Source organism: Coregonus clupeaformis, chromosome 1 (assembly GCF_020615455.1).
Source record: "Coregonus clupeaformis isolate EN_2021a chromosome 1, ASM2061545v1, whole genome shotgun sequence".
Classification (NCBI taxonomy): Eukaryota; Metazoa; Chordata; class Actinopteri; order Salmoniformes; family Salmonidae; genus Coregonus; species Coregonus clupeaformis.
This window is the reverse complement of record NC_059192.1, coordinates 50,164,734-50,180,448: the sequence shown is the minus strand read 5'-3', so window position 1 is coordinate 50,180,448 and position 15,715 is coordinate 50,164,734. Positions and strand designations below refer to the sequence as shown.

Genomic DNA, 15,715 nt, shown 5'->3' with positions numbered 1-15,715 from the left:
TAAAGTGACTAGTGTTCAATTATTAAAGTGACCAGTGATGCTGCATGTCTATGTACATAGGCAGCAGCCTCTAAGGTGCAGGGTTGAGTAATCAGGTGGTAGCTGGCTAGTGATGGCTATTTAACAGTCTGATGGCCTTGAGATAGAAGCTGTTTTTCAGTCTCTCGGTCCCAGCTTTGATGCACCTGTACTGACCTCACCTTCTGGATGATAGCGGGGTGAACAGGCAGTGGCTCGGGTGGTTGATGTCCTTGATTATCTTTTTGGCCTTCCTGTGACATCGGGTGCTGTAGGTGTCCTGGAGGGCAGGCAGTGTGCCCCTGGTGATGTGTTGGGCAGACCGCACCACCCTCTGGAGAGCCCTGTGGTTGCGGGCTGTGCAGTTGCCGTACCAGGCGATGATACAGCCCGACAGGATGCTCTCAATTGTGCATCTGTAAAAGTTTGTGAGGGTCTTAGGGGCCAAGCTGAATTTCTTCAGCCTCCAGAGGTTGAAGAGGTGCTGTTGCGCCTTCTTTACAATACTGTCTGTGTGGGTGAACCATTTCAGATTGTCAGTGATGTGTACGCAGAGGAACTTGAAGCTTTCACCTTCTCCACTGCGGTGCCGTCGATGTGAATAGGGGCGTGCTCCCTCTGCTGTCTCCTGAAGTCTACAATCAGCTCCTTTGTTTTGTTGACGTTGAGGGAGAGGTTATTTTCCTGGCACCACTCCGCCAGGTCCCTCACCTCCTCCCTGTAGACTGTCTCATCATTGTTGGTAATCAGGCCTACTCCTGTTGTGTCGTCTGCAAACTTGATGAAATGACTTTATGAAAAAATAAACACTGCCCCCTCCATGTGTTTTACAGTACTTTGTCAGTGGAGAAATTACATTCTGTGTTTGACTGTAGAATGTATAACTAAATGGGTTATGGCAAGGTGAAGCATTTACAACATTGAACAATGGAGACTTTGATGCAGCATACCATGCCCTCCATTAGTTCTCTGCTTTCTCTCTCCGCTCACTAGGGGAGCTATGGGATGTGGCTCTGCAAGGAGACATGAGATAGGCACAGTGGGAGGATACTCAGCTTCCACACCCTCTACCTGGGTGACTATCAATGAGGTGGAGGAGGCTTTGCTTATTCAGTAATCCATTGAATATATATTATTTAAGGGGCCATTGTGTGTTTGACCCAGATAACAGTGCAATGGGAAGATACTTTTACTGCTAAAGTAAAATCACAATTTAGTGTAATAATTCTGGTAATATTTCAAAACGTTTTAATTGGGAAAAGTTTTATAACATGCCTATCTATTTGGGAATCATGTTACAGTATGCACTAATTTGAGAAAACCCAAGGCCCGGGGCTAAGGATGTGGTATAGACAGGTGATGTATTTGGGCAGGGCAGACCAGCACTGCACGTGATCAATAGCAATAGCCATACTGTCCTGAGACCACGGCCATCTTCGCCCTCGACTAGCATTTTTCCTTATGGAGAAACATTTGCTCAGCCCTGCAATATTTCCCGAGGTCACTCTGCAGCCACACAGACTCTTCCGGGAGGAGGGTGCGCACACGCGCCCTGAATGAGGAAGACTGCATTAGTATAGTAAGCTAATTGAGAGCAACATGTGACAGTCAGAAAAGGACTTATTGCAGTGCCGTTTCTGGTGACATCGAGAAGTGTGTCTATAACCGATACCTGCAACCGTGGCAAACAAACGATCGCCTTCGTTTCAGTGCTATAAACCGAAGCTCAAAACATGACAGGAATGCAAACCGTTTGTTATGTATGAGGACCTGGAAAACTGCACGACATTCGATTCTATTTGAACGTAGCTAACATGTATCGACGAATGTATTAATTCATTGCCTGCATATTGCAGAAGAAGAATCGCTAAGGATTTAGCCACATTGGAGCAGTAGGTTATGATGTCAGGGCTTGAAACAGCGAATGGGGTTTATGATCGATTTAACTTCAGAAAACCTACCTCGCGTGCTTTTTCCCTATCCATAACCTAATAAGAAATGCTCAATTAAACCAGCTACAATACTGAGAGCCTTGCAGATTGGGGTAAATATCGGATATCCTAAACAATAGCATATTGACTTTGAGATGTCATTTAACAGTCTACCGACGTTGGATAGTTGTAGGCCTATGCCTAAAATGCACGTCTTTCTTAGCTGGGCACAGACCTTGAATGTAATGTAGCCTAATATACACATGTACCAAAATGCTACCAGGATCTATTCAAATAACTGGAGAGACACTGTCGGGAGCTGAGATCAAGGATATTTGTGACAGCCTGAAAGAGAACAGTGTGAGGCTTCTGTCTATCAGGGGATGTCAGCTTTCGGACCGAGACTTTGGACGGGTGTGTCGTGGTGTGGCGGAGTCCCACTCACTGGCGCAACTCAATATGAACCTCGGTGTGGTCTCCACCATCAACCGAACCAAGCATCTCGCAGATGCACTCAAGACAAACAGATCGATCCAGACCCTTTTGTAAGTAGCCTAGTAGATCACAATGAATAAGGTGTGTCGGTCTGATTGATTCATTGATTGGTTGATATTAGTGGTTGATATGGCTACTGTAGTCTATTAACTGATTGTAATCAGTATGGGTCCCTCAATTTGTGATCCAGTAAAAGCTCTCCATGGCATTACATGGGGAACCTGACCCTAATTACCATGATTATGCACATGAGCATGAACTCAAGTTGATGTCAATTTGAGGATGCTTTATGTAGCTTGAAAGGTGAATTAATTGGATGATCATCACTGGAACTTTTGTATTGAAAGATATTCCGCATTTCTCTCTCCTCCCATCTCTCATATGCCACAGTCTCCATGGAAGCCCCCTCCTAGATGCAGGATTGGTCACACTCAACACTGCATTGTCCACTCACCCTTCACTGGTGTCTCTGGACCTGGGTGACTGTATGCTGGGAGATGAGGCACTGCGGCTTATCTGTGGCATGCTGCCTCCGGACGGGGCCAAATCAGGTACAGCCACTCAACACTGCTCTCACTGTTACTGGGCTGTCTGACTCTGAACCTGGCCTGCTAGGGGACAGTGGTTGGAAACAATAGGCTAGTGTGGAAGTCCTCTCTTGTTAGTGTGTGGGGAAACACATTTTTGATTACAGAAAATACAGTCCAGACAAATTACAACTTATAAAGGGTTTATAGAACATTCATAAAGTTGTTATTGAACACTACATAGATCTGTCACAATGATCTTTTGCAATCCTTTATGTAGCATGACATTTGCTTATGAGTGATTTCTGAAGCATCTATGTAGGCCTTATAAAGGATTTTATGAAGGCATTATGTGTTAAACATTGTAGTGTTAACAATTAGACTCAAGTTACACGATAATGGAGTATAATACACACTAGATACACTATAGTCAGAACCTTTAATATATGGTTATAAATGGCTCTGCCTAAACTAAGTTGATCGTCATTTGATGGTGATGGACAGCCTGTCCCACAGGGCTTAGGGAGCTGACTCTGAGTGCGAACCCCTGCATCACAACCAAGGGCTGGGCCCGCCTGGCCATTGCTGTGGCCCACAGCTCCCAGCTCCGAGTCCTCAACCTGGACTACAACCCCCTGGGTAAGAACCAATCACCAGGACACAAAACCAATTACTGTACTTTATATCAGTGAGTTTCTTAATATGGAATCAGCTTATATGGAATCAGATTCTTATTTAAACAATTTAAGGAATATTACACTCAACCACAAGTGTTGCCATACAAATATTTGCATCTCAGTTAACTTTGGATAATCAATATTAACTTTTGTGAACTTCAAGTATTGGAACAACATTAGCTTTTGTGTCATTATGTGTAATGGGACCTTTTCAGAGGTGAAACACTCCTGAGATACCAATGACTTCCATTTTATGGGCCAGTTGTTTCCTGCATTACCAAATAAGGTTTTTTATTCAGGCATGTCTCCATGACAACCCCCTGGCTGCTTGCACTACAGAGAAATAGGAAAGGAGGTCATTTTAGGAACATAGGCTGTGTTTACACAGGCAGCCCAATTCTGTTTTTTTTTCTCACTAATTGGTCTTTTGACCAATAATATAAGCTCTGAAAAAGATCTGGTGTGAAAAGGTCTGATTTGATTGGTCAAAAGACCAATTAGTGGAAAAAAATATCAGAATTGGGCTGCCTGTGTGAACACAGTCATGTTGTCCCCAGTTAAGTTAAGATAAGATATAATTTTAGAGGGCACACTTGATACACAATTATATGTCTATGGTCATTTTGGGGCAAGTATACAGGGTAAAACATTCTGATTCCATTTCATCCACCTGAAATATGGGGTGTCAATGACATTCTTAATGACTGGGGGGTAGCCCCAACCAGGACTCGAACCCGAGTTCAGCTACTGTCAACCCAACACCTTAGCTGTTAAGCCAAGAGATCCGAATCCCTCTACGATGTCGCTAGGTGTTGGGTTAAGGTGGTTACACTACCCCCTTTCTTCGGGAGAGCGTGTCCCCACTATTCTCTATACCAAGTCCCTCCCGTGAACCGCCTCTCGAATGGCCTCACTGGCACCATTTTGAAGAATCTCAAATATAAAATATATTTTGATTTGTTTAACACATTTTTGGTTACTACATGTGTTATTTCATAGTTTTGATATCTTTCTTCACTATTATTCTACAAAGTAGAAAATAGTAAAAATAACCCTTGAATGAGTAAGTGTTCTAAAACTTTTGACCGGTAATGTATATGTATAATTTATATGATTTGTGATGTGCATATGCCCGATGAAGGTGAAAGCCGAAACATAGTGTACTTTATCAGCTTTTGGAATAAATTAACTGATTATGCAATTACTAATCTGCGTGTGGTCTAAATCTGTCGTTCAGGGTCAATGACACCCAACACATCAATCAGCTTTCTGTAATGCTCAAATTAGACTTTCCACCAGTCTAATGTCCATTGCTCGTGTTTCTTGGCCCAAGCAAGTCTCTTCTTCTTATTGGTGTCCTTTAGTAGTGGTTTCTTTGCAGCAATTCAACCATGAAGGCCTGATTCATACAGTCTCCTCTGAACAGTTGATGTTGAGATGTGTCGGTTACTTGAACTCTGTGAAGCATTTATTTGGGCTGCAATTTCTGAGGCTGGTAACTATAATTAACTTATCTTCTGCAGCGGAGGTAACTCTGGGTTTTTCTTCATTTTTACTATTTCCTACATTGTAGAATAATAGTGAAGACATCAAAACTATGAAAAACACATATGGAATCATGTAGTATCCAAAAAAGTGTTAAACAAATCAAAATATGTTTTATATTTGGATTCTTCAAATAGCCACCCTTTGCCTTGATGACAGCTTTGCACACTCTTGGCATTCTCTCAACCAGCTTCACCTGGAATGCTTTTCCAACAGTCTTGAAGGAGTTCCCACATATGCTGAGCACTTATTGGCTGCTTTTCCTTCACTCTGCCGTCTGACTCATCCCAAACCATCTCTATTTGGTTGAGGTCGGGGGATTGTGGAGGCCAGGTCATCTGATGCAGCACTCCATCAATCTCCTTCTTTGTAAAATAGCCCTTACACAGCCTGGAGGTGTGTTGGGTCATTGTCCTGTTGAAAAACAAATTATATTCACACTAAGCCCAAACCAGATGGGATGGTGTATCACCGCAGAATGCTGTGGTAGCCATGCTGGTTAAGTATGTCTTGAATTATAAATAAATCACAGACAGTGTCACCAGCAAAGCACCCACACACCATAACACCTCCTCCTCCATGCTTTATGGTGGGAACTACACATGCAGAGATAATCTGTTCACCCACACCGCGTCTCACAAAGACACGGCGGTTGGAACCAAAGATCTCCAATTTGTACTCCAGACCAAAGGACATATTTCCACCGGTCTAATGTCTATTGCTCATTTTTCTTGGCCCAAGCAGGTCTCTTCTTCTTATTGGTGTCTTTTAGTAGTGGTTTCTTTGCATCAATTCGACCATGAAGGCCTGATTCACACAGTCTCCTCTGAACAGTTGATTTTGAGATGTATCTGTTACTGGAACTTTGTGAAGAATGTATTTGGGCTGCAATTTCTGAGGCTGGTAACTCTAATGAACTTATCCTCTGCAGCAGAGGTAACTCTGGGTCTTCCATTCCTGTGGCGGTCTTCATGAGAGCCTGTTTCATCATAGCGCTTGATGGTTTTTGGGACTGCACTTTTTGTGTCTTGGGACTGCAAATTTTCCGTATTGACTGACCTTCATGTCTTAAAGTAATGATGGACTGTCATTTCTCTTTGCTTATTTGAGCTGTTCTTGGTCTTTTACCAAAAAGGGCTATATTCTGTATACCCTCCCTACCTTGTCACAACACAACTGATTGGCTCAAACGCATTAAGAAGGAAAGAAATTCCACAAATTAACTTTTAAGAAGGCACACCTGTTAATTGAAATGCATTCCAGGTGACTACCTCATGAAGCTGGTTGAGAGAATGCCAAGAGTGTGCAAAGCTGTCATCAAGGCAAAGGTTGGCTACTTTGAAGAATCTCAAATATAAAATATATTTTGATTTGTTTTATCAATCAATCAATCAATTTTATTTTATATAGCCCTTCGTACATCAGCTAATATCTCGAAGTGCTGTACAGAAACCCAGCCTAAAACCCCAAACAGCTAGTAATGCAGGTGTAGAAGCACGGTGGCTAGGAAAAACTCCCTAGAAAGGCCAAAACCTAGGAAGAAACCTAGAGAGGAACCAGGCTATGAGGGGTGGCCAGTCCTCTTCTGGCTGTGCCGGGTGGAGATTATAACAGAACCATGCCAAGATGTTCAAAAATGTTCATAAGTGACAAGCATGGTCAAATAATAATCAGGAATAAATCTCAGTTGGCTTTTCATAGCCGATCATTAAGAGTTGAAAACAGCAGGTCTGGGACAGGTAGGGGTTCCATAACCGCAGGCAGAACAGTTGAAACTGGAATAGCAGCAAGGCCAGGCGGACTGGGGACAGCAAGGAGTCACCACGGCCGGTAGTCCCGACGTATGGTCCTAGGGCTCAGGTCTCTCAGTTGGCTTTTCATAGCCGATCATTAAGAGTTGAAAACAGCAGGTCTGGGACAGGTAGGGGTTTCGTAACCGCAGGCAGAACAGTTGAAACTGGATTAGCAGCAAGGCCAGGCGGACTGGGGACAGCAAGGTGTCAGCATGCCCGGTAGTCCTGACGTATGGTCCTAGGGCTCAGGTTCTCAGAGAGAAAGAGAGAACGAGAGAATTAGAGAGAGCATACTTAAATTCACACAGGACACTGGATAAGACAGGAGAAGTACTCCAGGTATAACCAACTAACCCCAGCCCCCCGACACATAAACTACTGCAGCATAAATACTGGAGGCTGAGACAGGAGCGGTCCGGAGACACTGTGGCCCCATCCGAAGAAACCCCGGACAGGGCCAAACAGGAAGGATATAACCCCACCCACTCTGCCAAAGCACAGCCCCCGCACCACTAGAGGGATATCCTCAACCACCAACTTACAATCCTGAGACAAGGCCGAGTATAGCCCACAGAGGTCTCCACCACAGCACAAACCAAGGGGGGCGCCAACCCAGACAGGAAGATCACGTCAGTAACTCAACCCACTCAAGTGACGCACCCCTCCTAGGGACGGCATGAAAGAGCACCAGCAAGCCAGTGACTCAGCCCCTGTAACAGGGTTAGAGGCAGAGAACCCCAGTGGAGAGAGGGGAACCGGCCTGGCAGAGACAGCAAGGGCTGTTCGTTGCTCCAGAGCCTTTCCGTTCACCTTCAAACTCCTGGGCCAGACTACACTCAATCATATGACCTACTGAAGAGATAAGTCTTCAGTAAAGACTTAAAGGTTGAGACCGAGTCTGCGTCTCTCACATGGGTAGGCAGACAGTTCCATAAAAATGGAGATCTATAGGAGAAAGCCCTGCCTCCCGCTGTTTGCTTAGAAATTCTAGGGACAATTAGGAGGCCTGCGTCTTGTGACCGTAGCGTACGTATTGGTATGTACGGCAGGACCAACTCGGAAAGATAGGTAGGAGCAAGCCCATGTAACGCTTTATAGGTTAACAGTAAAACCTTGAAATCAGCCCTTGCCTTAACAGGAAGCCAGTGTAGGGAAGCTAGCACTGGAGTAATATGATCAAATTTCTTGGTTCTAGTCAGGATTCTAGCAGCCGTATTTAGCACTAACTGAAGTTTATTTAGTGCTTTATCTGGGTAGCCGGAAAGTAGAGCATTGCAGTAGTCTAACCTAGAAGTAACAAATGCATGGATTAATTTTTCTGCATCATTTTTGGACAGAAATTTTCTGATTTTTGCAATGTTACGTAGATGGAAAAAAGCTGTCCTTGAAACAGTCTTGATATGTTCGTCAAAAGAGAGATCAGGGTCAAGAGTAACGCCGAGGTTTTACACTTTTTTGGTTACTACATGATTCCATATGTGTTATTTCATAGTTTTTATATCTTTCTTCACTATCTTTCTTCACTATTAAAATAAAGAAAAACCCTTGAATGAGTAAGTGTTCTAAAACTTTTGACCGGTAATGTATATATATAATTTACATGATTTGTGTGTAAATAGTATTTTAGTTGTTTCTTGGTGTCTTTTCTATACATAACTATTTTTTAAAATTTATTTTGAATTTAATGTAACATCTTATGTTGTTCTTGTCTATTACTGTGCTGTACTTTGTCATGTATTTGTATGTTTTATGTGGAGCCCAGGAAGAGTAGCTGCTGCATGTGCAGTAGCTAATGGGGGTCCTAATAAACTAATCGAAACCATCCCACTTCTGACACCAGTGTACAGAATACGGGACTCGAACACGGTTCCAGCAACTGTCAACCCGACACCTTAGCCATTACGCCAAGATATCCAAACCCCTTGATGAGGTCGCTAGGTGTTGGGTTATGGTTGCTACAATACATATCATGTTGAAATGATGTGCATACGCCCGATGAAGGTGAAAGCCGAAACATAGTGTACTTTATCAGCTTTATGCTTTTGGAATAAATTAACTGATTATGCAATTACTAATCTGCGTGTGGTCTAAATCTGTCGTTCAGGGTCAGTGACACCAAACACATCAATCAGCTTTCTTTAATGCTCAAATGACAGACTCACCTTCTGAACTTACTCATGTTTTGGTTGTGTTGGGGTTCCAGGGGACCAGATTGCAGGTATGCTAGCAGTTGCTGTGGCGTCCAGCAGAACTCTGGAGGTGTTGGATCTGGAGGGAACAGGACTCACAAATCAGTCAGCACAGGTCTGTAACATCAACATCACCACCACCAGAGCAAAGTCATCAGCACCACTGAGTGTGTGGAAAAACATTACAAAGACAGTGAGAAGAAATCTGATGTAGTTTCATTATGACTTAAAACTCATTCTGTTGGGGGAGTTCTACTCTCTTATCCCCTATAAATTATCTGGTTTACTTTCCTCACTACCTAATTAATGTTCAATGACCCTTCTCAAATGTGGTGCCAATTACCAGCAATACTCATGCCAATCATCAGTTAAAAGATAATACCGTTTTTAATTTATTTTAATTTATTTTCAGAAATGTTATGCAGTTAGCTTTTTACTTACCCTCTTGTGATCCCTTTAAAGATTTTCCCCATGTCTCCCTCTCACACTCTCACTGTTATTGACCCGTAACCCTGAATCTCGTATGCAGGGAAGATGTGCTTACCTAGCTGTGAGAAGATACTCTTCTCTCACAAAGCACTTTGCTAGCTGTGGCCTGTTCACTGGCTATTGAAAAGTACTCAAGGTTAGTGCTATCTGGAATCTTTGAGACGTCCCTACCCTAACCTTAACCATTTTACATTTCAACTTCAGTGGTGTAGGGACATCCCAAGGATCTCAGATAGCATGGACCCTTACGGACAACTTATCCATTTCAACACTTTTAATTCATTTTCTAGCTAGTCCCTCTCCAGTCTAAAGCTAGCTGATTTATAAAGAGACTGGCCTTGACATGTACTTCACACTAAGGAGAAAAAAATCTGTACACAGCTTTTTAGACAGAGAGTATAAATCTGAGTAAATCTATATATCCGAGCAAATAAATACATATCGGTTTTTACATTGAATCAGTGACGTGCAGTCAGGGTAGGCAGTGGTAATATAATACAACAAGCTGTTATGAAAAGCCAAATGAAAAATACAATTATATTAAAATATAGTCATTATGTTTCGCTATCTAATGATTTTCTCAATGATTCTGGTGGTTTTTATGCTCAAAATCTCAGGAAAGGCGCCATGCCTTCCTTAACAGCCACTCAAATCGTTGATGCCACAGCCATTCCTGACTCCAGTCACTGTTAATTGATAGGGTCAGCATACTGCTTTGCCTAGCTTGAAGTAGCTTAATTCGTTGCATTGAGCCAATTTCATATTTTGCGCATGCGTATTGCCTAAACATGTTGTGTGGGTATTGCCTTGGTATGCTGTGCACATTTGGGCGTGTCTACATATGAACTGAACCAAGCTAGCTAGCTAGCAAAAACAACCTGAACGCGCCATTTGAAGGGTTCGAAGAGTGGAACGTCAACTATAATGAAAGTTAAGACCAGACAGAGGCAGCATACAGGAGCTCTAGCTACAAGACATGACATGACAGGCAACCACCATCTCCCTCACTGCTAGCTGTCGGGTAGGCGAACAGTGAGTACTGGACTGTCCACTTATCTGAAATGTCATTACCAATTAATACTTTTTACCCTGACTTTTACACATCTGGGACATTTACTTTTGCTTTGTGGATAATGGGAATGGGAATTACTTTTTGTGTCAGTGTGAAAATGGAATGGGGATGCGTCTGCTGTGTGCATGCAGAATAAAATAATGAACATGGGATTCTGCTGTGACTTTTACAACGCTGTCACTGAGAGGTTCACCAGACTAATGGACATAATTTACAAGTAAAGGTAGGCCTAAATGCATTTTCCTTTACAATTTGCGGGTTAGGTTACTGTTGAATCATGAGAATAGACAACATCCCTTTGCGGCATGTAGCCTAGTGGTTAAGAGCGTTGGGCCAGTAACCGAATGGTTGCTGGTTAGTATCCCCGAGCCGACTAGGTGAAAAATCAGCCAATGTCCCCTTGAGCAAGGTACTTAACCCTAATTGCTCCTCCTATAAATCGCTCTAGATAAGAGCTTCTGCTAAATGACAAAAAAGTTACAAAATGTACAATGCATTTGATTTATCAAGCTAGAATTGTTTTGATGAGACACTTTTTTGATGTTTTGAACTGCATTTTTCAGCCATTTCGATTGTTAATAAGAACATTTAGTAAGAACCTTATTATGTATGTGTGTGTAATAATATTTCACATAATAATATTATGTTTGTGTGTGTGTGTGTTTGCACATTACGCACATTACGCACATTGAAATAATTTTAAATCCACTGTGAAACTCTATGGAGTTTGCATTGCACATTTTTCAGATGAAATGTGTCCATACAAAATGTGTCTTTTAGTGCCACATACAGTGGCGATTTTAGCATGTAGATCTTGGTGGGGCAAACTCACCGATTATTTTTTAGATGCATGCCAGCAAAGCCACAACACAACACTAAACAATACATTAATTGCTCTATAACGGTGACAAACGGTGCCCACAAACTGTTAGAGCCTACATAAAGCTGTCCCAACAGCAGAGCTTTCTTTTCAGCACCATGGAGTGAATCCTTACCACTGCGACACCTGGCTATCAGCGGAGCCTTGTCTGGCAGCAAAACAGTTCATTCAGCCTCATTTACTGCCTTATAAAAAAACATAGCTGATATGGCTGACTTGCTTAAACAAATGTGGTTTCTACTGACAATTGAGATGTACAAACTATGGCATAAGGGGACGACGAGCGGATAAGAGGCAATCTGTAATTTTTGATTAAGACAATGAGCGAGCTAGGACGGACATAGTCAATATAACTATTTGTTCAGCACTTTTGAAATGTACAGAGACACAATTCAGAATATGGGCCGTTCTTACAGTATTCTCCCTGTACACCAAGTCAGATCTGTAGGATAAATAAAGGGGGCATATAAGCAGACAATGAAAGCTCTTACAATATTCGATGATGACATTTCTCTAAAACAGGCTGTAGGCTACATGTGCACCACCAAGTCAGAACAGTAGGCTAAATTAGGAGGGGGAAAGGGACCGAATTATTAGGGTGAGGCACATGGGCTGCTAACAGCTTACTACACAACATACACTTTGTATTATTTTCTTAGCTACAGTATACATATCTCCCTGGCATATTACATAATTTATGCAGCAGCATCCAATACATTTTTGGACTCACCTTGTTGTGCTCACTTGAACAGGAAGGTGGCGCAGCGGTCCTTCGTGGGCAAATTTTGTCACCAAACTTTGTCATCGAAGTCTGGCATTCTCTGGATTTATGGTGCTTTCAAGACAACTGGGAACTCTGAAAAAAAATTAAGGTTGAATCATGATGTCCGTGATGATCTTCAGGTCGGAGCTCTAGAAAGAGGCCCGAGTTCCCGACTTGGAATTCCAAGTTGGATGACCGTTCAAAATGTATTTTCCCAGGCGGAGCTCGTTTTTTTCAGAGTTCCCAGTTGTCTTGAACTCACTGAAGTCTGAGATTTCCCAGTTTCCAGTTGTTTTGAACACGGCAGAAGTCATGCTGGATTGACAGCATGGCCAATGTATTCCACCTTTTCTGGCCCATGGTGTTGAATGTTTATCCTTTTCAGCTTGGAAAAGAGACCCTTAAACCCAGACTTGGACCACACACCCACTCCACTGAATAGCAGGCTAGCGATTGCTTTGCAACGCTTGCAGTTAGCCACTGATTCCTTCCAAACCACTCATTGTTGAATTTGCGATTTCCAACTGGTTGTGTAATGTTTATGTCCAATGGCCGATGAGCACCGATACGTTTTATCTATAATTTCTCTTAATAATTTATCTTCATATGACAAGGATTGAAAAGGATTTGCCAGTAGATTGTCGACTTGATTCATGATGATGACTGCTAGCTTTCTAGCTAAGATTTTGAAAGTATGATGTTGACATGATCAGTCCAATCAAAGCTATGGTAGATATAATGTGATTTGATGTTATTTTATCTGTGGCCAATGACCTTGAGCCTTCTTGGATGGGCACTTCTAATGTGACTCTATGGTAGCACCCAAGGGGCTTGAATCTTTTTGCTCTACCCGTAGATTGAACACTGACAGAACACTGAGCCAATCACGGCACAACTAGAGAACATTACCAACCCCTACGCTCCGTATTTTCCGCTGACTGGCCCACCACCACAGAAAGCACTGAGCTAGGCTGAAACACTTGCATTTTGGAGCTGCCTTACTCAAGAAAGCAAAAAAGAGACCATGTTTGTATGCGGCTTTATTAACTCAATTATGTGACATGTACATATTACCTCAATTACCTCGACTAACCTGTGCCCCTGGACATTGACTCTGTACCGGTACCCCCTGTATATAGCCTCGCTACTGTTATTCTACTGCTGCTCTTTAATTATTTGTTATTTTTCTTCTTCTTTTTTTATTTATCTATTTTTTACTTAACACTTATTTTTCTTAAAACTGCATTGTTGGTTAAGGGTTTGTAAGTAAGCATTTCACTGTAAGGTCTGTTGTATTCGGCGCATGTGACAAATACAATTTGATTTGATTTGATGAATGCCAAAATAACATGCACCTGCCCTGCCCTGAATGACGGGTCGCCACTGGCTACCTATCAGTTGTAACTGTGGATGCTACATCAATGTATGGCTGAGCTGAGTTGAGCAGTGTGTCATTTTGTCGGATGATATGCAATATGCCGCCATCTGAGGCTCTCGCTTGTTTATATTGGCTACATTGGTATTTACATTTGGTGAAAATTGTTTGTCAATTTTGGTTAATAGCCTATGCCACTCTGGTTGTTGGAGGTCCGTTGTATGATGAACATGAACTTCATCAAGGTTTATTTGTGAGTAAATCTGGCTTTGATATTAGCCAGTGCTTACCCAGCCACCAAACCACCGCACGTCACTGCATTGAAGTGACTTGTTACATGCTGTAGTAATTCAAGAAAAACAAACCACTTAAATGTTAGTTCATAACCTGGAATAACAATCCCCACTGGCAAGCAGAACTACCTACACCTACAAACCCATCGAGTTCTCTTATCAACCCCTACTGTAGCCTAAATGTGCTTCATGACAGAGTCTCCCTCCCCTGTACCTTCAGGTCTTCCTCGAAATGGTGGAGAACTACCCCACCTGTCTGCGAGTGCTGGTCCTGGCTGAGAACGCCATCAGCCCCGAGCTGCAGCAGCAGATCTCAGACCTGCTCTCCGAGGGAGAGGAGGAGGACGACAAGGAGGGCGAGGCACGAGGCAGCGCTGCCATCCCCACTAGGGAGAAAACGGCCTGGATCCCCCACAGCAGTAAAGGCTGACCTGACCAACTAAAATGGTCTCCTTCCCTGTCCTTTCTTAGTTATAGTCTAGATAGGACAGTTTTTCCGATTCTAAATAAATCATTTTGTATAATAAGCGTCTATAAACCTGAAACATCGGTATAGGTGATGACCTCAAAAAATGATGACTGATTTTCAATCAATCTCTAGTATTGGGGGGAAACAAACTAACCCATTTGCTTAAGAATGAGGCCTGCTAGCTCTGTTTGTGCTTTGGCCAACTCTGTTTGTGCTTTGGCCAACTCGCTCGTTGTCATCCCTTACAAGTTCAAAGGAGTTGGCTAGAGCACTAACAGAGCTAGCAACCAGGCTAGTTGTAGAGTTGTAGAAGTCTTAAACTCGTTTCCGTTGTCTCTGCCCATTGCAGACTCCCACCCCCAAATGGTCCTGCTGACGTCAGCTCTAGGTGAGAGCCTACTGGCTGAGATTGAGATGTGATTCCACAGCCTTCCTACATTTTTGTTTTTTACCTCCTTTCTTTATGCTAATCTGCACATAATAGAGTTGCAATATCACCTGGTAGCGTGCAATCAATCACACTTTTTGCATGACTTGTAGCACTTGTACATAACAGAATATGTTTTGGAGCAGGCACAAAATTCTTAACACACACACCAAGTGACTTATAGGCAATAGGGAATTTATTTATTTTAAACATGTAAAGTCTATTTATAGTTCCTATTTAAAGGTTTATGTAACCAATTAAAGTCTGTTTGCTTTGATAGATCGACTACATAGGATTGTTGTGATGGTCTGATGTGATGTCAGAATAAATCTGTTTACATCTTCTTAAAGACGTTTGGATTCTTATGTTATTTCCTGATTGGAATAGCCTACTTATTAATGCAATTAACAAATTGGCATGCCAATTCCTGTATAGCACTGTACAGTAGCTAACTGAAAACTGTTTTCCTTTGACCTAAATGTCCTTTTCTCTCCACTGAATGCTATACTAATGCCTCATATGAACATTATTTGAAATTGAATAGCCACAGGATGTTTCTGGGATCAGCACTTAAATGTCACATACAAAACATCTGAATTGAATGTACAGTGGCTTGCGAAAGTATTCACCCCCCTTGGCATTTTTCCTATTTTGTTGCCTTACAACCTGGAATTAAAATTGATTTGTTTGGGGTTTGTATCATTTGATTTACACAACATGCCTACCACTTTGAAGATGCAAAATATTTATTCTTGTGAAACAAACAAGAAAT

The 15,715-nt window shown here is 42.3% G+C and overlaps 1 protein-coding gene across 2 annotated transcripts; it reads left to right on the top strand.

Annotated features, from left to right (window-relative positions):
* The first annotated feature begins 1,442 nt into the window (after positions 1–1,442).
* LOC121569538 (leucine-rich repeat-containing protein 73) lies at positions 1,443–15,292 on the top strand. Of its 2 annotated transcripts, none has more exons than XM_041880602.2 (5): positions 1,443–2,494; positions 2,835–2,995; positions 3,488–3,610; positions 9,190–9,290; positions 14,268–15,292. In XM_041880602.2, exons 1-5 carry the CDS (start codon positions 2,223–2,225, stop codon positions 14,475–14,477), a joined length of 867 nt encoding a protein of 288 aa, XP_041736536.1. In that variant the 5' UTR covers positions 1,443–2,222; the 3' UTR covers positions 14,478–15,292. The 2 variants fall into 2 exon arrangements, with proteins under 2 accessions (XP_041736536.1, XP_041736528.1); XM_041880594.2 differs by having other exon boundaries at positions 3,476–3,610.
* The last annotated feature ends 423 nt before the right edge of the window (positions 15,293–15,715 follow it).